The sequence below is a fragment of the Ahaetulla prasina genome, chromosome 13, assembly GCF_028640845.1.
Source record: "Ahaetulla prasina isolate Xishuangbanna chromosome 13, ASM2864084v1, whole genome shotgun sequence".
In the NCBI taxonomy this organism is placed as follows: Eukaryota; Metazoa; Chordata; class Lepidosauria; order Squamata; family Colubridae; genus Ahaetulla; species Ahaetulla prasina.
In genome coordinates, this window is record NC_080551.1 from 249169 (window position 1) to 275269 (window position 26101).

A 26101-nucleotide genomic window follows, 5' to 3' on the forward strand; every position below is an offset into this window, starting at 1 on the left:
TTTTTTATGCTTTTAATGTAAAAAAGTTTAATAAAGTTTAATAAAAATAAATAAAAAAAAAGAAGAGAGGGAGAAAGAGAGAGAGAGTAAGAATGAATCAGTGTATAATGAGCATTGACTGAACTACAGAAAATGTTATGATTTGGTCAAAGAAAGAGAATAAAGGAGTACAAATATATGAAAGAAATTGAATGTCTTAAGAGAAAGGAAAAGAAGAGTGTGGGAAACTGATGGTGAGATTTTCATAGACATTAGAAGAATAAAAGGCAATATAGGAAGTGGTGCACATGTGTGATAAAAACAAGGATGGTTGGCTACAACAGAAGGTGGATTCTTTTATGCTCTGGAGCTTAGTTGTTTGCTTGCAGATGTTTCCACAATATCAAAGACCTAATTATAGAAGAAGATGTGATTAAACTTTCATTCAATATCACAGCACTATTTACATCATAAATCCTGTGAAAGAATCCATGGTACCATTACCATGGAACACACCTTACCTAACCAAATACATTAAGATTGAAATACCCAGAATCACGGACCGCATCAATCTTTGCCTCACTATTGGGAGTCCTCAACTTGTGATCACAATTGAATCCAAAATTTCTATTGCTAAACAAGAGAGTTGCTAAGTGAGTTTTTCCCTCTTTTATGATATTTCTTGCCCGGCTGTTAAGTGAATCCCTGTGGTTAAGTTAGTCACACGGTCATTAAGTGAATCTGGCTTTCCCGTTGACTTTGCTTGTCAGATGGTCGCAAAAGGTGATCACAGGACCCTGGGACAGTGCAACCGTCATAAATATGAGTCAGTTGCCAAGCATCCTAATTCTGATTATGTACTAGGGGGTGCTACAATGATCATGTGGAAAATGGTCACTTTTTTCAGTGCCAATGTAAGTTGAAATGGTCACTATACAAATGGTTGTAAAATGAGGACTACCTGTACCTATTTTCAGTTTGATTGAAAGATTTAGCAACAAACCAGAGGAATAACATGATACGACCACTACGCTCAGGACTCATAGCAGAGACTGTAATTTGCATCTAGAAATCACAGCACTCCCACGCATACAACCAAAGGCCTGGATCTGCTATGTAGACAACCTCTTTCTTATTATAAAAAAGGAACAACTAGAGAAGACTTTATTGAGTGCCACTCAGAGTTTGTTAGAAAATGGGCAACTATATAAATGTTTTAAATAAACGAATAAAATAAAGACCCACAACACTATCAACAATATCTTCAAAGGAATAAAAAGAGACAAGCCTGACAAATTTCTCCTTCCAATTGTATCATTATCCCCACCTCAAAATTATTAACCAAAAAGCCTCAGCATCTCACAGGGGGAACCAAATATTCCATCAACTCCCCACTACAGGGCCTTCAAAGAATCAAAGACACAACAATAAATGAAGGTGAAATGACATTTGATGTCACAGACCTTGTCACATCCACAGACCCAGAATTAGCCAAAAAATCCATGACAACAATTCATCTCATCAACCTCTGCTTTTTCTTTTTCTTTTGAATTTATATCCCGCCCTTCTCCGAAGACTCAGGGCGGCTTACATTGTGTTAAGCTTAACACATGCTTTCAATTCGAAGGACAAAGTTATCAACAAATCAAAGGTGAGACTATCACTTTCAGGACTTATAGAGGAGGTTATAATGAAATGTCTGGAATTTATAGCACTTTCATAAATTCAACCAAAAATATGGATCAGATATATACATGACACCTTCACCATAATAAAAAAGGACCAATTAGAGAATACCCACAAAACCACCATCAACGTCAAAGGAATCTAACTCACAAGGAAGAATAAAACAACAACTCACTACCCTTCCTGGTTATCAGAGAACCATAAAGGCAAATTAGAAACACGAGTATACCAAAAGGTCACCTACTCCAATCAAGTGCTCCCCTACCAACCATTCATAAGAGAAGCTGCGTAAGAACTTTATTTAGACAAACACAAACATTACAGCAACCCTGAATAGCATAAAAAGGAAACAGATCATCTATTTTTTATTTTATTTTATTTTTTACACTTGTTTGCTGCCCATCTCAACATGAGGTGACTTTGGGTGGTTTGCAACGTTAAAATATAAAACATCTTGCAACAAAATGAATATCCACAAAACTTCATCAAAAAGTGCCTGACAACTCAAGCCAATATTACATAACCAGCACAAGCTGTAAAAATTATAATACTGCCATACATCAAAAACATCTCAAAGCTACCAAAAGACTACTGCAACCACATAGTATCAGCACAGCACACAAACCAATTAAAGCGCTCCAATACATTCTAAGTTATCCCAAAAAAATCCAGCAGCCCCAGAAGTAAAAACGAGTCATCTCCAACATACAGTGGATTGGGAATGAAGACTCCACTGAAGACAAGACATAGCGAACACCACAGAAGACAAGCTCAGGATCCAAAAAGATCTTGACAGACTTGAACAATGGGCCCTATTCAACAACATGAAATTTAATATGCAGAAAAACAAAGTTTTACACCTAGGCAGGAAAAAGCACCGCTACAACTAGGTGAAACCTGGCTCAAAAACAGTAACTGTGCGAGACACCTTGGAACCCTAATGGATGATCACTTAAATATGAGCCAGCAGTGTGCAGCCGCTGCCAAAAAAGCTAATACAATCCTTGGTTGTATAAACAGAGACATAGAATCAAAATCACATCAAGTATTAGAATCACTTTATAAAGCCTTTATAAAGGCCACACCTGGCATATAGCAACTAGTTTTGATCACATTACAAAATGATGACTTTGGAAAAAGTGCAAAGAAGAGCAAGTAAGATTATTAAGGGCCTGAAGACAATAACATAGGAAGAATAGTTGCAGGATTTGGGTTTGGCTAGCCTAAAGAAAAGAAGGAATAGGGGGGACACGATAGCAGTGTTCCAATATCCGAGGGGCTGCCACAAATACGAAGGGGTCAACTTAATTTTCAAAGCATCAGAAGGCAGGACAAGAAACAAGGGATGGAAACTAATCAAGGAGAGAAGTAACCTGGAATTAAGAAGAAACTTTCCTAACAGTGAGAACAATTAACCAGTGGAACAGCTTGCGGTCAGAAGTTGTAGGTGCTTCATCCCTGGAGGTTTTTAAGAGACCGGACAGAGGTTGGATGAAGACCTCAAAGGTCCTTTCCAGCTCTGTTCTGATAGATACGCGTTGGTGTACAGTACTTTCAGGTACGTTTCCTTCCCTATTATATTGCCTTTTCCAAGGTACATTTGCTTTTCTAATCATGCCTACATTTCTTTGGTTTACCATTTAATTCATTTCTACCTCTGTAACTGCTTACTCTGAAAGGTAAGAACTGAAATGGGGGTCAATCCCATAGGGCAAAGGGAAGGTATGCATCTGTGCAGTCGGGCATCGGCGGGTTGCATCGCATTCTGCCCCGGCCTTTCCCCTTCTCCGCTCCACAAGCGCTCCCTCCCCGCCACGAGTCCTACCACCAGGGAAGGCCAGCCTGCCTCCTGCCCCGCCGGCTCACCTGGGTCGTTGTGGGAGTGGGGCACCACGAAGACCTGCAGCGGCTGCGCATCCCACTCGTGGGGCTGGTAGGTGATGTCGAAGCCCTGCTTCCACGCCCCGCCGTCCTGGTTGTCGTAGGGCAACAGCGCCGACACCGCCAGCATCTGCGGGCGGGCGGGCGGAGGTTGGAGACGGCAGGTGTGCCGGGCGCTTTCCCCCCTCCCACCGCCCCCCTCGCCGCTCACCTGCAGGTCGGGCTCGGGGCGGGCGGCGCGCGGGCCGAGCCGGCAGTCTCCGGGCGCCACGGAGAAGAAGCCGGGCCGGCCGTCGGCGGGCAGCGCCCAGGAGCCGTTGGGCAGCCGGAGGGGCAGCGGCGCACTCCGCCCCTCGTGCCCGACCGTCAGCTCCAGTACCGAGTCCTTGATACGCCCGATGATCTCGTGGTTCTCCTCCAGGAGCTGCTCCAGCTGCTCGATTCGGCTCTGCAGCGCCGAGATCTGGTTCTGCGGGGGGGGGGGGCGCCAGGTCAGCCTGGGGGACCCCCCGCGCCCCCGCGCGCCCCCGCCCGGACTCACCCGCGGCAGGTGCCGCCGGGGGGGGAGCCGGGCGGGGTCGCGCTGCACGTGGTCCAGCATCAGGTAGAGCGAGAAGACGGCCACGCAGAAGACGGCCGCCCCGCACACCGTCACCTGCTTCTTCAGCTTCATCGGCCGCGGCGGCGGGGGGCCTCGCCGCCCCGACCCAGCTCCTCCGCGGCCCGCCCGCCCGCCCGGCTCCCTCCGCCGCCGCCGCCGCTCCTGCCCGCGCCGCCTCGGGCGCCGCGCCTCCGCCGCCGCGGTCACAGCGGCCCCTGCCGGCCCCCGTCCCGCGCCGCCGGTCTCGCCCCCGCCCTGCCTGGCTTGTGGTGGCGCCTCCCGGCCGGGGCCCGCCGCTGCTCCTCGGAAGCGCGGGAAGGGAGCGGGGCGCCGCCTGGTTCCCTGAAGGCCCAGCGCAAGACGGGCCTGGCTGTCCCCGCGGGCGGGCTCTCCGGCCTGGCGCCTGTGGCCGCTCCGTTGCCGCCCGTGCGGCTTGGGGTTGGGGTCCCGCAAGGGCTACCCGAGGGTTCGGGAAGTCCGGCTGCCGGGCCAAGGTCTCCGCTCCTCGCCGGCCCTGCCGAAGGTCCGAAGCGGCCGCGGCTGAGTCTCTCCCGGAACCTCCGGAGGCTCTTCAGAGCTGTGGTCACCGACTGGTGGTCCGCAGAAAAATTATTTGCATTTTTTATATTGCACTAAATACTATTTATTTTTTTAAAAAATAATCATATTAGAGATCCCCAGGATTTAAAATTATGAATTTAATGGTCCCTGAGGTCTGAAAGGTTGGTGACCCCTGCTTGAGACTCTGCCCCCCCCTCCCCCGCCGTCGACCAGGGGAAGGGGGGGCACCCTGGATGAGTTATTGAAACTGTTAAAGCCCTAAAATTGGCTTAATTTAAAAAAAAAACAAAATTTGCCGTCTGTATCTTCCCGCCAAACTGGCCTATTAAATAGCCTCAAAGATGAGAGAGACCAGCATGAATGTATGATTCAGGATGGAGAACCAGCCGATATACATCCCCAGGGCCAGGGGGGTGGAGAGAAGGGAGGGCAGGACCGGCATCTGGTTCTGCAGGATTTAATCCCCGGGCCTGGCCCTGGATCACGCTGGAATGGCCTGTTGTTACTGGCCATGGCAGTTTAAGGACAGAAGGTCTTGCATGCCAATAGATTGCTGATTCTTTGAGAGGCTTTGGCTTGGAGCTATAAAGACAAGCGGTGCTGCTGCTTTCCTAGGAACCGATATGGTTTGGTTGATGTGTTTCATTGGAGCTTTGGCCTCCTTTAAATCCTTGGTTGTGTGTGGTCATGTGGATCTGAACAGATGCTGCTTTTTCCGAGTCGTAAATGGTGAATATTGTGGCATGTTTTGGATGAAATATCCCTTCCTTTGTTTCTGGTATAAGGTGGTGCTTCTGTAACCATTATGAAGTTTTATGGTTTAGTTTCAAATGAAACATTTAAACCTATCTCCACCCCATCGCAGTGAAGTGTTTATAAAATACAAAGCCTCTTACTCCTTAAAACCCTTCTTCTGTAGCTTCATATCTTGTCTATCTTATTTGAGGTAAAGATTGGGATTTGCTTTTAATTAAGCATGCATTTTTGAGGATATACCGGTAATCCAAACCTTATAGTTATTATTATCAACTTTAGAGAAAATACAGATGACTTCAAAGACCAAAGCTTTAGGGCTGTTCTGGCCATTACTGCTGAGTACTTGGCAGGTGACCTGATGGGAGACGGTCTGTGTGACTAGAAAGATATGCCAAGAGTGAAGTGCCACGTCTGGGATGTCACCATAGCACAGGATTTAAGAAGTGTCCGTGCAGACATCCTGAGGTCAGCATTCTCACCGTTGCTTCTTCTGAATCACAACCAGGTCTTGGAGTATGGTACTGAAGCTGGGTCGTTTCTGTGGTTCGTATTCCCAACACTTTAACATGAGCTGGTATACTTCTTCGGGACACTGGTCTGGAGCATGCAGACGAATACCTGGCAAAAGGGGCAATCAGGTTATAGAAGGGACGTCTAACAAGAAACAAAGCACTTTTTCACAGCTCAATATCTTCCTGAGAATTAAAATCAATCAACCAACCAATCAAATCGGGTAGACCAACCAGTCAATCACAAACCTGATTATGGCAGTTAAATTTATGTGGCTGATCTCTGCGCTAATTTTTAAAGTTATCCATAAGGAAAGGCATATGCACATTGCCTTGCAGTAGTCCAGTCTGTTCATCTAGGAATGACCTTAGCTGGCAAATCAGCCAGAACTGATAAAATCGTTTTTCATACCACTGAAGTCAGCAAATGAATGTTAATTGTTGAAGTCCAACACTGAAAGCCAATAGCAGTGATTTTATCTTCAAAGTATCTTAATGATTAACAGCAAACCTGTCTGGAGTTGTGATGTTTCTTTAGTGATGTTACTTAGTTCCTTATACTTATTTGGTATAAAGCTTTTACCAGGAAAAAGCCTTGCTGGAACATGAATTGTGAAATGATTTTTGTTTCAGATATCACCACCTATCATCCAGTTTTATTATATGAAGAGAGCCTATGAGGGAAACCAAGTGGGCAGACCACGTCATGCTCCAAAGTGAGCCCAGGGCTAGTATTAAAAGTTTTAAAATTAGGTAAAAACTAATAATATAAACCAAAAAAAAATAGAACTAAAAGAGAAAGAAAGAGACAAAGGAAAAAGAAAAGAAAAAGAAAGGAAGAAAAAGACAGACAAACAAAGATGTGGCTTCCGATCGTCTTTGTAGCATATAAGTCAAAATATAAATTGACCACTTTCTCTGAAGTTACATTGTGACTCTCTTCTTGCTGTAATCTATCCTATTTAATAATCAAATCCATACATTCATTTTTTTCTCTTTTATGCAAAAAGTCCATAAGGGGTTTCCAGTCAGCAATAAATTTAGATATTGTCTTTTGTTTACTCAAACAAATCAACTTGGCCATCTCAGCAAGTTCCACTATCTTCACCAACCATTCGTCTACTCTAAGTATTATCAAATAATCTATTGGATTCTGAAAGCAGAGCAACTGGAGTGTCTGCAGGGCAATTAATTGCTGAACCCCTATGGCTTGACCATGATACTCACCCCTCTCACTTCCAACCCTCTACCTTCCTGTCAGGTCTCAAGGTATATCTGAGCCACTCCTGCAGCAACTAAGCAGTTCCCAAACCTCTTCAGAATCATTTGCCACACAATTTCTGGGTTTTTGCTTAGATTCCCAGCCATGGACTATGCCACTCTGTGCCTTCAGCTCTCCTGTAAAGCCCTTTTAGGACTCACCCTTCTCCACGGTTTCACGGGTCTGCTGGTTGCTCATATTGGCATATGGTGTGGCACCCAGGCTGAAAGCTTCCCACAGCAGAATCCCAAAGCTCCAGACATCACTTTCTGAGGAATACCGACCTAAGTAGAGGAAAGAGTAGCAGGCATGAGCTGGAAGCATGGAGGATGTCCATAATCTTCAAGGAGAGATTTCTGCCAGGGATTAGACAAGGCGGTTGCAAGAAGCTCAATATCCATGGCAGCAGCTGAAAACCACCCAGCCAAGGCTTCGCAGCAGGCCTGAACTATGGCATTTGCAGGGCCAGAAACTGTACCGTAACTGAGTGCCTCTGGAGCTGTCCACTTCACAGGGATTTGTTTCATTCCACTCGTGGAGGAGTAAATGCCATCCACTTGTTCCCGTGACATCCCAAAATCGCTGATTTTCAGAGTGTTACTTTCCGTCACCAAACAGTTCCGTGCTGCCAGATCTCTGAAAAGCAGAATCACAGGCACCTGTCAGGTGGTTGCTCAGAGGCACCTGGGTCATGCTCAAGTCCAATTGTGGTCAGGTACTTTTCCAGCAGCCTCTGCAAATGGGCATCTTGCCATTCTCTGTCTTCTTTAATCAGAAGAGAGGGTCTCCTGCCTTTTTCACCAGGGTACGAGGTGACTCACTTGTTCAAGTCTCGCTCAGCATAACTGTGCCCCTCTCGCAGCAACCAGCAGCCTCGGTCATGGGACAGATTGGAAAAGGCCAACTGACATCTCCAGGCAGAGGCAATGGGGAAGCTCAAGCTAACCCTACCACAAGGTCCTCCTGACGTAGCCACAGGTTGGGCTGAGCAGACTCACCGGTGGATGCAGTGCTTGCTGGCCAGGTACTCCATCCCTGCGGCAGCATCTTCCATCATCTTCAGGAGCTCCTTGGCTGTGAGCTGAGCCCTCTCATTGCGCAGGAAGGTCAAGAAGTCGCCTCCTGAGGAGGGAGAAGGCAGAGGCTGTGGCCACTCTGGGATAGAAGCATCCCTATGCGTGAAAACTAGTTCAGCCTTTCATCGGGGAAGCTCCCTGGGTTCCAAGGGAATCAGGTGAGCAGCAGAGAAAAGAGGAGGGGCACCTGGGCATTCATGGAGTAGCCACTATCAAGGTAGGTAGAACATTCTTAAGACAGTATCATTTCTTCCTGTAAATGTTGGAGGAGAGAATGCAGGGTCCAAGCTTCAAGAAAGCAAGTGGAGCAAAAGGCCAGACTTACCCTTTACGAGCTCCATGACAATGTAGATTGGCTGCTTCTGAGTACAGACTCCAATGAGCCGCACAATATTGGGGTGGCTATATTGCTTCAGGATTCTGTAGGGGGAGTCAGAGAAGACACAGCTGGAAGGAGACAGTCCACAATGGGCTTCTCAGATCCTGGGAAAGTGGATGGCAGTTGCAAAATATGCAGTGCCAAATATCAGCACATGCTTCATCAGAACTGCTAGCAGCCTTCCATGTATCGGTGGATGGTTAGCAAAAGGATTGGGATAAACTGGATGGTACACAAAATTTATCTACTTGCCAAGATTTCCATATCCAAATTTCGTTCTTCAATATCTCTAGTTAAGGAAGACTTGCAAGCACAATTCTGAAGCCTTCACAGCCAGCTTCTTTGGACCCAGGGGCCTCTGCTGTGCCTGCTGCCTCTTCTCAGATGCTCAGAAAAGAGGAGCCCCCAGCCTCAAACGCAGATATACCATGAGACGGTAAAGGCAAGGGACTGCCAGGGAATCACACAGAGTCCAGGCTCTCTGGTGATCTGCCAGAGTAGGTGGAAGTTCTGAATGCCTCCTTCTGGGAAACTCTCCAGAATCTACCTATAAGCTGGGAAAGAGCCAGTCACTGGACGGCCATGGAGGGAGCTGTGTGTTCTCTCAACTTTTATTGAAAGGGAGATCCTGAACATTTTCTTGATGTCTGTGCTGTGGTGATTGGCTGAAGGCCTCAGCTAACAAAGTCATACGTACCCAGCCTCCTGCAGAAACCGGGCCTTCAGCTCATTTGGAAGCGTTTCACGGCAGAATTTCACAGCCACTGGAGTGTTACTGCCACGCAAGAATCCACTGAAGACCTCTCCAAAGTTGCCCTGTGGAACAAAGGCCAAGGCCACATAGCACCAGCCTCTCCTTTGGCATGGCAAGGAATAGCCAAAGGCTGGAAAAGCGCTGCATTCTGGCAGAACTAGCAAGTTTGTAAACTTCTGAAGAACAACTGTTAAGTGCCTTCACAACACACCTTTCAGAAAGACCAACTACCAACCATTAACACAAGATTGCAGCAAAAATAAAACAATAATTCAAAATCAATTCAATGAAACAACATTAAACCAACACAGCCATACATTTTAATCAATATCCTGGAATAGAACAAATCACATTCATTATTTAAAACAGCCCTCCATACAGAACTATCAGCCTTTCCCCTAATCCATGAAAAGGTCTTTCAGCTCCTTTGTAAAGCGGGGGGGGGGGACGACTTCGAGAGAAACGAAGTGTGTGATTCCAGAGTCGGGTCCATCCCTAAAGGCTTGGGATCAGGAACTCAAAAGAATACAAAAGCCAACAAAACTGTGGGGTGAATTTGTGCACAGCCCTGGGGCATCCAGAGCAGGGCCTGTTGACCATGTGCCCTTTCAGTAAAAGACTGGACAAGAAGCACATCCAGAAGCAGACAATTTCCTTTTCGGGGGGGGGGCAAACTGAAGTTTGGGAAATAAGCTATTGCTATAAAAGGAAAGTTCTGGGCATAGGTGAGGGCACAACCGATCAGCCAGGTGCTTCCTCCATTCGGAGGGGTTGTTCTGCTGAGACCTCACTCACCTGCCCAATGCGTTGCCCCAGCACAATGTCTTCATGGTCCAACACCCACTTGTCCTGTTGGAAGAGCAGTCCATCATTTCCCCACCAAGCACTCTCCAGCTCATCATCACCACCACCATTGGCTTCCTACCTTGGGGATGGGCTTGACCAGTACAATGCCACTTTTCTTCGTGATGGGCTGCCTGGACTTCAGGAAATGGTCAACCAGCAGCGGAATGGTAGGGAAAGCCTCACCCTCCAAGCGGTACAGATTCTGGGAAAGAGCATCCCACCATTACTCTGGAGGAGTACAGTTTTGGGGGAAAGTCACTTCCCCTTCTATGCTGTTGCTTCCTCTTCTACCTTTTCCTCAAAGGAATAAGATTCTCATACCAACCTTCCAAGCCAGCTGGTGGCAGAGCTTTATTCCACATAGAACTTTATTCCACTTACAAAGAATTTCCCTCCTCCTAACTTCCTTCCTGAAGAGGGCCAAGAATTGTGGGTTCTATCAATACATGTTTACAAGGTCACAGTACACAATTGGCCCAAGATCATATCCAGCTGAAATTCAGAATGTAGAGAATATGTGTCAGGTTCCTGTCGGAACACTGCCATTCCGAAAGGGAGGAGGGATGCTTCTTGGGATTGAATGCTTCGAATGCTTTTGCTTTTGCTGTCACCGCATGGGAATTAAGCATGGGCCATCAGGATGGATTCCCTCCCAGCAGGTTCCAGCCTGGTACCCAAGGCTGTGGCGCCCAGAGGATAACCTGTTATCACTATCCCTCCTCGGAGTTCTCATAACAACTTTGCGGCTTTGTATTGGCTACTGGTTGACATGGGGCACTGGGTGGGGGTTGAACAGGGGAAATTAGCTTAACACTTTGTGGGGAATCTTCAGACTCCACCTGACTTCTCTGCAATCACTTCTTTCAGTAAAAGCTTCTTTTGAAATACCATTTGTTTCAAGAGTCATGCTTTGCTAAGAAGATAGCTGAGGGCAGGCCCTTACAATAGAGAACACTGTCCTTTGCACAAAACAGCTTTCTTCTAGAATACACCAGAGAGTTCAAGCAAGTGGCTCAAATTTCTTTGACCAGCCCAGGGAGCTTCCAGACAGATGACTCCATGCTATCTACTCCTTGCCAATCCACTCCACTTGCATCAGCCTTCAGACCTACCACCTGCCAAATTCTGTTGGGTGCTCTGATGTCAAAGGGCAGCTTTGTTCTGTTCACTGGCAATCTCATGCACAAGATCTGGATTCTTTGGGGCTCTGTTCTACTCAATCAAGGCCCCTGGGTCTTTCTTAAAAAGGGCCAGAGAAGTCAGTACTGGAGTAGAAGGCTTGTTCCCAATGAGCAAAGTTGAATGGAACATGCTCAATGACTTATTTGCATAAGGCGTGCTGAGCCTGGGCCTCCCACTACTATCCTGCTGTTCCCCTAAGCACTCACATCAGCAGCCTGCAGGATAAGGTGTCGTGGTTGCCCATCCCACAGCACTGAGAGGACGTACTCCTGTTTGCCTTGGCTCTCACGCACCAAGAAGTCACCATTGGTCTGCAGAAGCTTCTGTACCTCCACACGGGGAATGGCGCCATGGTACCAGGTCTGCTGCCCAAGGGGCTTCTGCACCTCGGGGAGCTGCGGCAGAGAGGGTGGCGGCTGTGAAAGAGACAGAAGTTCAAGGCAATTTCTTTGCTCGTCTTCCCACATGGGAAGAATCGCTTCCCATGTGGGAAGATGGTAGGCGGATTCCTTCCCTGTAAACAAGAAAACAAGAAGGAGAAGGCAGGAGGAGAAAAGGAGAGCACAACTGGCCTTTGGAGAGGAGAAGGAAAGGCAAGAGAAACAGGACAAGCTGACCAATCATCCAGTACAGATAGTTCTCATTTAGCGACCACTCATTAAAGCAGTGTTGGGCAAGGAGACTTACCACCAATCCTCAAAGCTGTAGTGCTATTGCAGTGAGCCTGGAGCTGTGTAATCAGGATTTGGGAATTGACATGCAATAATAATGGTTGTAACGTCCCGATCACCATTGCAACCTTCACAGCCAGCTTTTGAAAAGCAAGTTAATGGGGAAGCCAGCAGGAAATTGCAAGTCACAATCACATAATACCATGCTTAAGATACAATTTGTTTAACGATCATTGCCAGAGCTACCATCGGAAATCAGTGCAGCCATGTGATTTTTCAGTTTATGACGACCTCACTTAGCAATGGAGTTGCCAGTCTCAACTAAAGACTATCTGATCAGCAGTGTGTGTGTGTGTGTTAGAGAGAGAGAGAGAGAGACCATTAGTCTGAGGATGGTGGGAGGAGCTTAATCCTTGGGCGGAACCTATCAGCCGCAAAAACTCTTTCCAAAATTGAGAAGTGAATTGAACCCCTCGATCTGAGATTATGCGTTCGGGAACTCCGTGGAGTCTGTAGATGTGTTGCACAAACAGCTTTGCCAAAGTTTTTGAAGAAGGTATTTTGGAACATGGGATGAAGTGGACTTGTTTGGAGAATAGGTCTGTAACTATCCAGATTACTGTATTGCCTCCACTTTTGGACTATGAAATCCATGGATATTTCTTTCCATGGGGCTCCTGGCCAGGCTACTGTTTGAAGCAAACCAGGAGACTTCACGGGTGGTCTTTTAGATGATGCACAAACAGGGCAACTTGCTATATAAGATTCAATGTCCTTTTTAAGTCCTGGCCACCAAAATTGTCTTTTAAGGAGGCGTAATGTTTTCACAAATCCAAAATGTCCAGCCATTTTAGCATCATGGCATCGTTGTAGTATGGTTTCTCTGAGTGATGCAGGAACATATAGCTTTGCCCCAACCCAAGCTAGTCTATCACGGAGCATGCATTCATGTGAATGAGCCAAGAACCAGTCACCTGTGTTCAAGGCCTCTTTTAATAACTTAGTTAATTCATCTGGTAGTGATGTCTCGGTTTTAGTATAGCTTTTTGTTATAGCAGGAGCTGCTAATTGTTGAATAGGGAGTATTGGGCGTATCATCTCGGAACGAGCACTATTGTATTGGGGCAGTCGTGAAAGAGCATCTGCCAAAAAGTTCTTTCCTCCAGGAATATAACGTAAAGTAAAGTTAAAATGGTTAAAATATTGAGCCCAGCGGGCTTGTTTAGGCGAAAGTCTTCTGGGAGTTTTTAGGGCTTCCAAGTTTTTGTGATCAGTCCAAACTTCAAAAGGGTGGTTAGATCCCTCTAAGAATTGTCTCCATGTGCTAAGAGCCCAGTGAACCTCAAAAGCTTCCTTTTCCCAAATAGCCCACCTCCTTTCAGTTTCAGTCAATTTCCAGGAAGTTTTTGTCTATGAATTTGCGTAATTCCCCCAATTCTTTCTGGGTCATGGGGTAAGCTTTTAGTTTTGGGAGCTTTACCCCTGGGAGTATGTCTATTGCACAGTCAGTTGGCCTATGGGGGGGGGGGTAGTACATCCGATGCCTTTTCACTAAAGACTTCTTGTAAGTCCCAGTATTCTTTGGGAATCCTCTCCTCCCCTTCTATCCATTCCGTCATTGCCCCCATCACATCGTGGGGCACGGCAGGATCCTCCCTGGAGTCCCTTTCCTCCCCTTTTGGCGCTCTAGAGCGAAAGCGTAAGACCCCCGTCTTCCAGTTAATATGTGGGTTCCACTTCCGGAGCCATGACAGGCCTAGCAGGAGAGGCTGGTCCATTCCTGGGGCTACTATAAAGTTTAGGATCTCTCGATGGTCTCCCATCGTCATCTCTTTTGGTTCCGTTACAAAATGTGCGGGGCTTCCCCCTGCCACAGAGCCATCCAACTGGCAAAAAGCTATAGGTCTACTCAAAGTTCTTAGTTTTAGTTCCATTCTCTCTACTACCTCGGGGCTGATGATGCACCTGGTACACCCGGAGTCTAGGAGAGTTAGCATTTCCCCTTTATTTCCCGAGGAAGGGACATGCAGTTTGACTGGGATTGTCAAAGGGCCCCGTTTCCAACTCACCAGAAGGTCTTCATCGGAATCGGAAGTGGTCTCGCTGTCATCGGACACGGTCGGAGTCCCACGCTCCTCGATGGGAGTGGCCTTCTTGGCAATGCCTACTGCTGCCTTTGCCGGCTCTCACGCCTTGGTAGTAGGTTTCACCGGTCCTTTTCCACCACTAGGGGTTGCCTTTGGCACCAGCTTCACCCGGCAGTCAGCCGCTCGGTGACCTTGCTTTCCACATCTGAAACATGCGGTGGATCGTTACCTCCCACTCTCAGAAGTAGGGGAGTCCATTGGAGGGCCTCTAGGGAAATGGGCGTGGGTTTGCCTCCCAGCGCGTTCAGCCCGACTACGATCCTTCGCCATTTCGATTTCCATCTCTGCTGCCAGGGTATATCAGCCGTACAGTGTGGTTGGAGAGGCCCGCACCCGGCACAGTGCATACAGGTCCCCATTCAGGCCATCTTTGTAAATGTCCACAAGGGTCACCTCCGACCATCCTCTCATCAGGGGAACCAGATCACTAAACTCTTGGTTGTAGTCAGCCACTGGTCTCCTCCCCTGTCTGATGGTTTTCATCCGGCCTTTGGCCTTCTGCTCTGCTAGGGGGTCCTCAAACCTCCTCCTTAGTGCGGTCATGAAGTGATCGTTTTCCAGTAAGGGGGAGTGCCCATTGTATAACGACACAAACCAGGCAGCTGCTCTTCCTGTTAGGTTTTGGGTCACGGCTCTAACTTGCGCTGCTTCTGACCAATACTCTTCCCCCCAGTCCATCATATGGTTATTCACTAACGCCAGGAACAACCCTAACTCCTTGGCATCTCCATCAAATTTTCCAGACGGGGGATTTTTGGCTTTTTCCTTCCTCTGCAGCCTCACTTGGCCAGCAGGTGGCACCATCCTCCATCAGACTTGGCTGCCTCTGGGGAAAGGGTTTCTGGCTCTGGTTCCTCCAAAACCTCTTCGCGGTGGGACACCCCTCCCAGCTGCTCCCCTGGCAGTTCTTTCATCTTCATCCCCCTCCCCCCTGGAGGACCAAATAGGGGATTCATACCTTCGGCGAGCTGCTTGCTTCTCTTTCACTTCTCGGTATAAACGTAACGCCTTATCTAGCTGGAGCTTATCTCTGATTTCCTGCTCTCGTTGCCAATCTGAAAGCATTTCTTTTTTCTTTCTCCTTGTAGTCACTCCAGAAGGAAGCTCTTTGGGGTCTGGCAGACTGCCCACCCCTAACGACCATTTGGCCTTGTCCCATTTATCTTCCAACTGCAATTGTTCCATCCACAGAGCTCTGCTTTCCTTCAGTTTAGCGTGAAGCGTAGCAGTAGACATACGTTCTACTCCTCAATTTGCTCCTCAAATTCAGGGGTTGGCTGGCTTCCCATCGAAGTGTTCTTTTCGACCCCCTCGGTATTTAAATTTAAATCCTGGTTGGTCGACATGGTGTGAGATTCAACTAAATGTCAGACTGTCTCTGATCTTATTTAGGAAAGAAAACACCTTGACTTCATTTGAAAATAAAGAAAAGTACTTTTACTAAATACATCTGGATTACAGCCGTGGATAGTTGAATCTGAGACAAAATATGGCCAACATCCCATATCCCCTCATTAGTCCCTCCTTCCCACAAGAGGTCAGGCAGGGCTGGGCCAATGCCAGCTCCCTCTCCTCCCCGCCCCCATGGTAAACTTTTTCGGGCTGCTTGGCATGTCAGGAATGCTGTTTTCGTTGAAAAGCCCGCACAACTAGCCTTCATGCTGATTTCAAACCTTTCCTCCCCCTCCTCCTTTTTTTATGTCAGACGACACTCTTAAAGGACCCTCTTCTTCTTTCCTGTATAGGATAGTAATACACCTTAAGTCCATGAGATATTCTATATTAAACATAATAACATTGCAATCTAACTACTAAATATAAAATGCACAAATAGAAGTGAAGATTGGAGTGGAGGCTGACAGAGAGAGAGAGAGAGAGAGAGAGAGAGAGAGATGACATAGTTAACAGAGAAATATACATTCACTATTCATAAAGATCTTTGCTAACTAAGGAGTTGACCACTCATAATCAACATCACTTCTAAGTAAGTGTGAAAGACAACACCACAGCACCCCACGCATATGGGGGCAGGAACTTCATCCCCAAGGCTGCATCCAGGCAGCAGCTTTGCTCTCTTTGCTCTCAGCTGGCTGGCGAAATCCACTTTGAAATCTGGCAGAGAAGCACAAGAGAGGCAAAGAGAACAAGTTGGGCTGGGCATGGTTGGTGTGGAGGGGGCCCTTCCCTTTGGAGATGGGCTCTACCTGTCCTTGAGCAACAGCAGATATACCAGGCCACCCACTCACTGACCCACCCCCACCCCCACCCCCTTGAAATAAGTTATCTTGGCTTTCTTGGGGCTGCTGCTCCTCCCTGGTTTCCTGACCCTTCAGCAGCAGCAACCCAAAAGTCGGGGGGGGGGATGGGGGGGCAGGAAATGACAGCTTGGCAGTTCTAGAAGATCCAGCTGGGAAGCTGCACAGACAAAGCTTCTGTCCGGAAGAGGCAGAAAGGGCTGGTGCTGTGGCCACAACTATATTTTAGATTTTACTTTATTTTTTACTCAATTTCTATAGTTGTCAATCTCAATGACTCTGAACAATTCCAAAACTGTAAAAATAATTTTAAAAATGTAAAAACAATCAAAACATCCACAATTATTTTATGTATTCAATTTCTATGGGCTAGGGATGAGAGCCGGGGTGAAATCCAGCAAGTTCTGACAGGTTCTGAAGAACCGGCAGTGGAAATTTTGAGTAGATCGGAAAACCGGCAAATACCACCTCTGGCTGGCTCCAGAGTGGGGTGGGAATGGAGATTTTGCAATATCCTTCCCCCAGGAGTGGGGAGGGAATGGGGATTTTATAGTATCCTTCCTCTGCCACACCCACCAAGCCACACCATGGCCACCAGCCCACGCCCACAGAACCGGTAGTAAAAAAAATTGGATGTCACCACCGGATGAGAGCAAAGCTGAATTAAGGGGACAGGCCCTTTAAGGAGGAGTGAGTGTCTGGGAGCTTTCAGAGGAAAAGTGTGCAGAGATTGTGCACTATGATTGTGACAACAAAGGGCACTCAAGAACCAACTTCAGGAGGCCAGGCCAATACTTAGAAAACCCGAAGTGCAAAAAATATAGATGGGAAGAGATTCCCTTCTTTCATTTTTACCAGTGAGTCAAAAGACCAGTTGGTGACCCTCAGAGGCCGGCCCAAATGCCCACTTTTAGAAGGAATAAATGGTTCTTGAGGCTCCCTTCTTTGTGGCTCTCCAATTCCTCTGAGAGGAACGGAACCTGGTTCGGCTTTAGATTGCTCAACTTCACTGTCCCTCTGTTGAAGTTCTTCTTCTGGTTTCCTCTTTTTTCTGATCATAGGAAATGCCTGAAGATCCCTCAGTTTTGCCCAACTGACACTGTTGCAATTACGCCACTTTCAGTTCCTTATGAAAAGCCAGCCGCAGGGGTGAAATGTAACATTTGTTACTACCGGCTCTGTGGGCGTGGCTTGGTGGGGGGGTAATGTGACTGGGTGGGCGTGGCCAACTTTTTACTTTTAAAAGCATTTTTTCTACAACCTCTTCGGCCAAGAGGTTGTAAAAAATGCTTTTAAAAGCCTCTGACGATCCCAGCTGAGCCGCACGAGCATCAGAGCCTTTTTTTTTTTAACTTTTAAAAGCATTTTTTGGCCGAAGAAAAAATACTTTTAAAAGTTAAAAAAAAACCTCTGATGATCACGCAGCTCAGCTTGGGCATGGGGGTGGGGGTGCAGAGATTTTTGCTACCAGTTCTCCGAACCACCCGCCATCGCTACCAGATGGGGTGATCCGGTCAAAACCGGGAGCATTTCACCCCTGGCCAGCAGGTTCAGAATTCGTCTAGCTACTCTCCGCCTTTGCTCAGACTAAAATCCTCCTTTTCTTTTAATTATAGACCCATTTAATTATAGACCAGTGGACTCTCCTGCTTCTTGTTTCTTCTTCTCTTCCTCCTCCTCCCCGTTTTGCTTTTTTAGCTGCTCCCCCTCCCCGCCTCTGTTTGTGGAGCACTCTGTCCGTGCACTTTCACACTTTATACTATTTTAAGAATGTTAAGTTTGCAATTTTGGGATGGTGTTAGATGGCAGTAAGCTGTTTTTAATTATTTTATCTCAAAACAAAGCTAGGAAAAATTGTGCTACTTCTAAATAAATGCCAGTTTTACACATTCCTCATCTAGCGTATTTTAAGAGCAGATGTTTGGGACATAGGACTTTTTTGGCTTTGCCTGGTCAGAAAATCCAGCTGGGCAGGGAGGCAGTGAGAAGCAACAAGTGAGGATGGCCACTCACTGAGACACGTGGACGAAAAATGCCTGAGATGTGATGCTTCAGGGCCTCCAAAGCTGGCGGTGTTCGGCCCCAATCTCGCTCAGTGTCCTGCTCCTGCCAGAGAAGGAGGGCAGAGGGTGAACGGTGTAGGCTCAGCACTACATCAGAGACCACCGCAGGGCAGCCCCCCCACCTCAAGGCTTGGAATCCAGCCCACCCAAGAGGTGGGGGTGGGGCAGAGAAAAAGGAGTGGTGGGCCCCTCTTTTCTCCCTGATCAGCACAATGGGCAGCCTGGGGCCATATGGGCATGCTTTGCTACCACCGTGTCTTGCTCTGACTTGGCAGGGCACTGCTTATACCCACCCCGGAAGAGAGTGATTGCCGGTCGCCCTGCAGATCTGGGACAGGTGGGGGGTCCAGGGGTCCCAGCTCATCCAGCTTCTGTTGCAGCAAATCCCTTTGGGCCTTGAGTTTTTCTTGAGTGCCCAGAGCAAGATGGAAAAGGTGGCAAGCTTCATGCAGGGACTTCTGCCTTCCCAGGAGGAGGATGCTACGGAAGAGAAAGAGGTACATTGGATGGAGCACCCAAGGCAGCATGCACAGGAAAAGAGGCTTTGCCAAGGGTAACACATCTGTGGCAGGTCAAGGGAGCACTCGACCCTCCAAAGAGGTAGGAGCATCCAGCATCCAGCATCCAGCATGTGGTTTCTTCCAGGTGGGCCTGCATACAGCAATTAAGAAGAGGAAAATCAAAGCTTCTCTGCGCAAAGCAGGAGCTTTTCTCTTCGATCAGCTGCTGCATGAAGAGAATCTGGGAATGAGTGAGTAGCCTTCAAGGCAGGGGTGAAATGCTACCAGTTCAGACCAGTTCACCCGAATCAGTAGTAAAAAATGCTACCGGTTCAGGCAAACCAGTATTTTCGACAATCAGGAAATCCTGCTTTCTAGCGAATCTAAATCGCACAGCACAGCTGTTCCCTCCCTCGCTGTTCTACTTATCTTTGCAGACTCAGAAAAGACTTCTTAATCCTCCTTTTTCAGTGCTGCACCGTAGCGCCTGCAGTGTGCCTGCACATGAAGTGCGCATTTGGCACGCATGAAGCAAACCAGTAGCGAAGCAAACTGGTAGCAGACCACAGAGCATTTCAACGCTCTTCAAGGACCACCTTGAACCCCTGCCTCCTCCATCATAGGGGCAGGGGAGTGATGCTGTGGGATATCAGGCAGAGAAAAGGGAGAGCTGGGAAAGGCTTTGGAGCTGGGGAAGGAGTAGCAGAGAGTTGCGGTGTTGCCTCCTCTTCTGGCCTCTGGGATTGAGAGCCACAAGATGAGTTTCACATTATCTCACAAAGGGAGAAAGAGAAACCCAATGGCATGCATGCCTTGCAGAGGTGAGCTTGCTGCTCTCCCTTGGCCTCCTCTTCTGGCCCTTCGAGGTCTGCACTCTTCCATTTGGATAACAGTGAAGGAGCCAGAGTGGCAATTCGGCAAGATCTGAAGCTTCCTGCTTCAGTGGCACAGGCTCACCGTTTTCCTGGGTTTCCTGCCATCTTATCATTCTGGATTTCAGTTTCCAGCATCTGGACACGCCGGCGATGGCCATCAGTGCTCTCTGTGGCACTGATCAGTTCCTCCTCCAGGGAGGTAAGCCTGCAAAGCAGAGAAGGGGGTCTCCTGTCTCACATATAGAGGGCAGCCCCACGCTGAGCTTTGTGAGGCCAGCTCAGCTTCCAGGGTAGCCAGTCAGGATAGGCCCATCTCTTCTTCCATCCACAGTCCCCAGCCTAAGCAGTGCCCATGCAGGTGGGCTGGATCACTACCCCACCCAGGGGCAGCCTTCTTCCCAGAGGGCTCTGCCTCCCCTACACACGTGTGCTGCAGGCTTTCCAGGGTGAGTTCATTCAACTGGAGCTGCCCCTCTTGCAAGACCTCTGTCTCGGCTTCCTCTAGCAAACTCCTATCAAAAGTCACCATGCCTGGCATCTCCTGCTGCTCACACCTGGAGAGAGAGACTCCAGCCAGTCTGAGAGTGAAAAGCCACCGGCCCCTCGCTTTCCCGGCCAGCCAGGAGAGAAGCCCTCAGCAGACAGTACCTGCAAGTGGGGAGGAACTCTTCATAGTCAGTGGCCGGCTGGATGCGGTTGATGGCCCTGACCATGGCTTGGTGCACAGCCACCATCTCCTCCTGTACCAGGCTTGTGATGCTGGCATATTCTTGCAGGGTTGCCTTCCTATTGATACAAACACCAGAGGATGGATAGAAAGAACCGCATTCACACATGCACATGCGGTTTCCTCTTTGAAGTCAGCAGGATGTATGCAGAGATTATGTGCAGACAAGTATGAAATACTAAGCCAAAGGAATTAAGCTATGAGGTAAGAAAAAAGGGCTTTGCTAACTGTACCCCAACAGTGCCCACTCTACCCCTCTCTCCCCGAAACCTAGTTTTGTTTCATCTGAAGTGAACCAAGCAACCCAGCCCAAATCTGCCCCCACTCCCCCAGCCCAAGCCCATCTGGGTTCAGCTGCTGCTCTCACGTGATCTGGGCTGTCTCCTGCAAAAGGCCATGCAGGGACTGGAGGAGGCCAGGCAGGATCTGCTTATAGTGAAGGCTGTGCTGCACCTCCGCAGCTCGCAGGGCTAGCACGTACTGGTTGTGCAGGGAGTAGAGCTTCCAGAGGCTGCGGACATACCTGTCCTTGGCCTTCTCAAGTTCCTTGCCTAAGAAGAGAGCCACAGAAATGAAAGGTAGGGTTAGACCATTCCCTGACTCAAATCAGTGGGCTCTTGCAGCTCCGTCCCCCTGCAAAGGATTTTTCAATGTCTCTGGGATAGCAAAACCTCGGGTGGGACCTTGGCAGACGGCAGAGTCCTGCTAAAAATCCTGAGGAAATAGGCTCTAAAGAACAAACACAACTTGGCATAAGCAAATAAACAAAATAACTAATCAGTTAACAGCTACAGATCTTAGGAATCCATCCATCAGACATGGATAAGTTTTTTTTCTCTGCATGTATATTTGTATGTTGCTCTTCTGGATCATGTGTTTTTAAAAATATTTATTATTTGGTCTTCATTGATTATGAATTATTATTGAAGAACTGCTGTATGCCATTCTTATTCATGTCCAACATCCAATAAATCAAGATAAACTCTTCACTCCTATAACTAAAATACACCAATTTATCCAGATCAGGACAATTTATCCAGATCAGGACAAAAACAATCCTGCAGCAGTTGGGCCCTAAGCTGGAGGACTTTTTGAGTGCCTGCCAGCACATTGAGTGGCGGATGGCTGGTTGAAAGCAGCCAGAAACCCAGCAATAATAAGCACAACTTGCAGAGTAGCTGTAACTAGCTGAGTTACATGAGCAAAGGAGTGGGCAGAGAAGGCACTTATTTAGCCACATTCTGGACCAGCTGTAGTTTTTGAGTAGGGTAATTCCGTTTAGTGCACATTGCAATAATCCAAACTGAGTTGATTTGGGCCAGAGTGATGTGAGAAGTGCTTCTAAAATGGGTTTGTGGAAAGGCTTCCTCAACCACCTGCTTGATGGGCAGGAGCCAAGAATCAAAGAAGGCACCAAAATGACACATCAGGTGGACCTGGAGAAGTGCCACCTAATTGAGAATTAAGATGCTAAACCACTACAGCCAGAAGGTCCTTGAAACCAGAGTTTATGAGCGCTTGCCTATGCTTAGTCTCCAAGCACCAGGACAGGATTTCGCAGCCTTTCATCTGGCTGGGATAGAGAGTAACCTGATCCTGGACTGGGGGGGTAACATAATTCATTCCACCTCCATGTAATAAAGAGAATGTGGAGTCCTGCAGAACTTACTGAGCAGGGGCCTCAGGCTAAGTCTCTCCCTGTCTAGCAACACCAGAGCCCTGCAAAACAATGCCTAGTGGCATCACCGAGAGTTCAAGTTACCCCATGCACAAAGAGACCGTCAAGACTAGAACTCCTCTGGATGGCTCCCTTGGAGACATCTGATTGGCTGTTCACAGAAAGCAGGATGTGGTGTGAGAAAGGCTTTGTTCCCATTTTGCCCCTGGCGAAGGACACACCTTTGCTGGCCTCCTGGTATTTGCGCTTTGCCTGTGCGCACTCACGGATGTGGCTGCGGTACTGGGCTCTCAGGCGCTCAGGCTCTTGTTGAGTGGTCTGGAAAAGCCAAGAAGGAAGCTCAGAAGGGCTGGCAGCCCTGGTGAATTTCCACCCCCCCCCCAACACTTCCTGGCCCTTTCCATGGAATCCTGTTGGTGCCAGGAGGACTCAGCTAGATGGCTGTACCCGGATGAAATCCTGGTTCATTTGATGCCACTGTTCACTATAGCATCGGTGCAGCTGCTGCTTGTCTTGGATGAGCAGGGCCAGCGTGTTCAGGGGTCCAGCCAGCAGGGCTTCTGCGTGGCGTTCCAGAGCTTGGCTCAGCGCCTCGGTCTGGGTCACCAGGGACCACCAGCACTGCAACAGAGAAGATGGCCTATTTCCACCGGAGGGACTAGAGGAGGATGCTGTCTAGAGGCTGGTTGGGCAAAGGTATTTCTGAGGAAGGGCACCACACTTTGTAACCAGTTTGTATCAAACAGAAGGCAGAGCCCCTGATGGCGGAGGGAAACGGGCCATGATCGGAAAGGCCTCCAAAACCAGCGGCCTCTCTCTTCTCCGGCACTTTGGTCAGCTCCAACTGTGGATTATTAAAATGCGTTTTGATCGTCAATCAACCTGACTCCACGCTGGAGCCACTGGCTCTTTTAGAAAGGGCACCGTTGCCTGGTCTCGCTGACACGGCCCTCGGAGGCCCCCGGACAAAGCCAGCCCCAGCGGAGAAGCGCCAAAGGTAACCCGGCTGCCACTCTCTCGCGCCACCCGAGAGCCGCGCCCTTCCGTGGGCATTTCGGATGCGGCGAGGCTGCTCTGCCCGCGTGAGCGCCGGACCGGGAAGGCGCGGCCCGAGGCAAGCCGAGATCCCACTCGGGGATACCTACCTGGCCGATCTGGCCGCCGAGGCGGGGCTGCCGGCCGCCTTCCTGCTTGCCGGCCAGGCTGTGCATCTGGTGCAGCAACGCCGCGTACTCCCGGTCGCTCTTGGCCCGCTGTCCCATCCATTTGCGCAGCCCCTCCAGCAGGCGCACCTCCGACTCCTGCAGCTGCAGCAGGGCGCTGTGGCCCTCGGGGCAGCCGAGCGCCAGCCCGAAGCCCATCGCCGCCCAGGAGGCAGCCGCCGAGCTCGCCCGGCCCGGCCCGCCGCGAAGCCCCTGCCTTCGAGCCGCGCCTGGTTGGCGGCCGAGAGACCCGCACCCCTCCTCGGCCCACGTCGCCGTGATTCCCCCCCCCCCTGCCCGGGCGCCCTGCGCGAGTCCAAAGGGCAAAAGAGGAAGAGGAAGCCTCCCGGCGGCCGCCCAGCATTGCGAGATGGCTCTTCCTGCGCGGCTTCTCTTTTCCCCGCTCCAAGGGAAGAAGGCCAGGCCGGGCCGGGCGACTCGAACCCTTCAAGGAGCCTGACGAGGCCGCTTGGCGTCCAGGCCCTCAGGGGCCCCGAGGGCTGGCCCTGAGAATTGCCCGGGGTGGGTGGGTGGGAATCTCTCCTTGATCAGTTTCCATCCATTATTCTTGTCAGGCCTTGGGGTGCTTTGGAAAACTGCTTGACCCCATCCTGTCTATGGCAGCCGCTCAAATATTGGAAGATTGCTATCATGTCTCCCCTGGTCCTTTCTCTTCACTAGACTAGCCACGATCCATCAGAGCCTTTTTTTTGTTTTACCTTTTAAAAGCATTTTTTAGCAATCACTTCGGCTGAAGAGGTTGTAAAACAATTCTTTTAAAAGTTAAAAAAAAAAGGCTCTGACTATCCCGTGGCTCAGCTGGGCATGGGGGGGGGGCAGGGTTTTTTGCTGCCGGTTCTCCAAACCACCTGCCGCCATGGCTGCAAAAATGTAATCATCTCCCAGGTGAGGTTTAGAAGGCTGAGTTCTGTAGTCAGCTATTTTGCCATTTTCACCTCACAATAGCCAGAAAGGCAAATCGAGTGACAGTAAAGTCTCTCTGTGTGTGTGTGTGTGTATGTCTCTCTCTCTCTCTCACACACACACACACAGACACACATATATTAGGCTGCCCTTAGGCTGGATGCCAGGTGAAGTGCCCCAAAGGAACTTTCCTTAAACAAAAGATAGGAGCCTGCTATAAAGATCTAGAGGCCTCCAGAAAAGTTAATTTTTATTTATTTTTATCTTGCCTTTTCTATTTTTATAAGTAACTCAAGGTGGCAAACACATACAATACTTTTTCCTCCTCCTATTTTCCCCATAACAACTAGCCTGGGGATGGTGAGCTGAGAGGGGGAGCGGCCCAGGATCACCCAGCCAGCTTCCATGCCTGAGGCTGAGTTTTTAGCCTATAGCCTTCACTGCTGGCTCCAATTGGGACCCCCAGACTTCCTTCTTGTGGCCGTTGCCCCCCCCCTCCCCCGCTTCTCTCAAACTGCTCTTCCTGTAATCTTTCTCACTGTAACTTAAGTCTGATTTTTATACTGTTCTCTGGATCAGGGGCTCCAACCAGCAAAGCTGGCTAAGGAATTCTGGGAGTTGAAGTCCACAAGACTTAAAGTTGCCAAGGTTGGAGACCCCTGCTCTAGATGGCTGGAAACAAGTGCTGACCCTCTTCTGTGGCATTCATTTCTCATGCTCAAGGACATCCAGTAATATGATTCTGTGATTTATAGACCTCCTCAGGTTTAAACGATTCCCACAATTCTCTTTATAGCCCCTAGGAAATACTTGAACACTGGGCCCTATCTAACAAAATGAAATTCAATCTAGAGAAAACTAAAGTCTTACACTTAGGCAATAAAAACCAAAAGTACACATATACACTGGGTGAAACCAGGCTTAATAGCAGTAACTGCGAGCAGGATCTTGGAGTCTTAGTGGACAACCAATTAAATATGAGTCAGCAGTGTGCAGCGGCAGCCAAAAAAGCGAACACAATCCTAAATTGCATTAACAGAGGGATACAAGCAAGATCAAGTGATGTACTAATAACATGCTATAAAGCCTTAGTAAGACCACCAACTGGAGTACTGCATCCAGTTTTGGTCACACTATAAAAAAGATGTTGAGACGCTAGAAAAAGTGCAGAGAACAGCAACCAGGATGATTAGGGGACTGGAGGCTAAAACATATGAAGAACCGTTACAGGAACTGGCCATGGCTAGTCTAGTGAAAAGAAGGACCAGGGGAGACATGATTGCAGTCTTCCAATATTTGAGGGGCTGCCACAGAGAGGAGGGGGTTGAACTATTCTCCAAAGCCCCTGAAAGCCAGATAAGGAACAATGGATGGAAACTGAACAAGGAGAGATTCAACCTAGAAATAAGGAGAAATTTCCTGACAGTGAGAACAACCAACCAATGGAACAGAAGTTGCCTTCAGAAGTTGTGGGAGCTTCATCACTGGAGGCTTTCAAGAAGAGATTGGACTGCCATTTATCAGAAATGGTGTAGGGTCTCCTGCTTGGGCAGGAATTGGACTAAATGACATGCAAGGTCAGTTCCAA

The 26101-nt window shown here is 48.5% G+C and overlaps 2 protein-coding genes across 11 annotated transcripts in view; both read right to left on the reverse strand.

Annotated features, from left to right (window-relative positions):
- Positions 1–4340, reverse strand: part of MAN2A2 (mannosidase alpha class 2A member 2) — a 57688-nt gene extending 53348 nt beyond the window's left edge. For 2 of the 4 annotated variants that reach the window (XM_058156619.1, XM_058156616.1), the window contains exons 1-3: positions 4088–4339; positions 3758–4015; positions 3532–3676 (exon numbers count right to left, since the gene is read on the reverse strand). In XM_058156619.1, the coding sequence (XP_058012602.1) occupies positions 3532–3676; positions 3758–4015; positions 4088–4219 (535 nt within the window). In that variant the 5' untranslated portion in view covers positions 4220–4339. Of the gene's footprint in view, positions 1–3531; positions 3677–3757; positions 4016–4087 lie in introns of all 4 variants that reach the window. The other 2 variants (XM_058156618.1, XM_058156617.1) reach the window with 2 other exon arrangements.
- A 1370-nt stretch (positions 4341–5710) lies between these two features.
- FES (FES proto-oncogene, tyrosine kinase) lies at positions 5711–24070 on the reverse strand. Of its 7 annotated transcripts, none has more exons than XM_058156626.1 (18): positions 23533–23876; positions 22835–23008; positions 22609–22705; positions 21077–21260; positions 20631–20768; positions 20408–20536; positions 20065–20187; positions 18901–19087; positions 18558–18644; positions 11678–11887; positions 10369–10491; positions 10239–10292; positions 9387–9505; positions 8636–8730; positions 8233–8356; positions 7713–7870; positions 7396–7518; positions 5711–6082 (listed from the first exon to the last, which is right to left on the reverse strand). In XM_058156626.1, exons 1-18 carry the CDS (start codon positions 23746–23748, stop codon positions 5940–5942), a joined length of 2484 nt encoding a protein of 827 aa, XP_058012609.1. In that variant the 5' UTR covers positions 23749–23876; the 3' UTR covers positions 5711–5939. The 7 variants fall into 7 exon arrangements, with proteins under 7 accessions (XP_058012609.1, XP_058012611.1, XP_058012608.1 ...); XM_058156628.1 differs by having other exon boundaries at positions 11765–11887; positions 18558–18650; XM_058156625.1 differs by having other exon boundaries at positions 18558–18650.
- Between the last annotated feature and the right edge of the window lie 2031 nt (positions 24071–26101).

Bases quoted from the DNA above. Each gene is read 5' to 3' on its own strand.
- FES (XM_058156625.1), bottom strand. From the start codon at position 23,748: ATGGGCTTCGGGCTGGCGCTCGGCTGCCCCGAGGGCCACAGCGCCCTG. The intron at 23,009-23,532 runs GTAGGTATCCCC...TCTCTGTTGCAG, and splicing joins TCGGCGGCCAGATCGGCCAG to TGCTGGTGGTCCCTGGTGAC. The intron at 20,537-20,630 runs GTACTGTCTGCT...CTCTCTCTCCAG, and splicing joins GAGTTCCTCCCCACTTGCAG to GTGTGAGCAGCAGGAGATGC.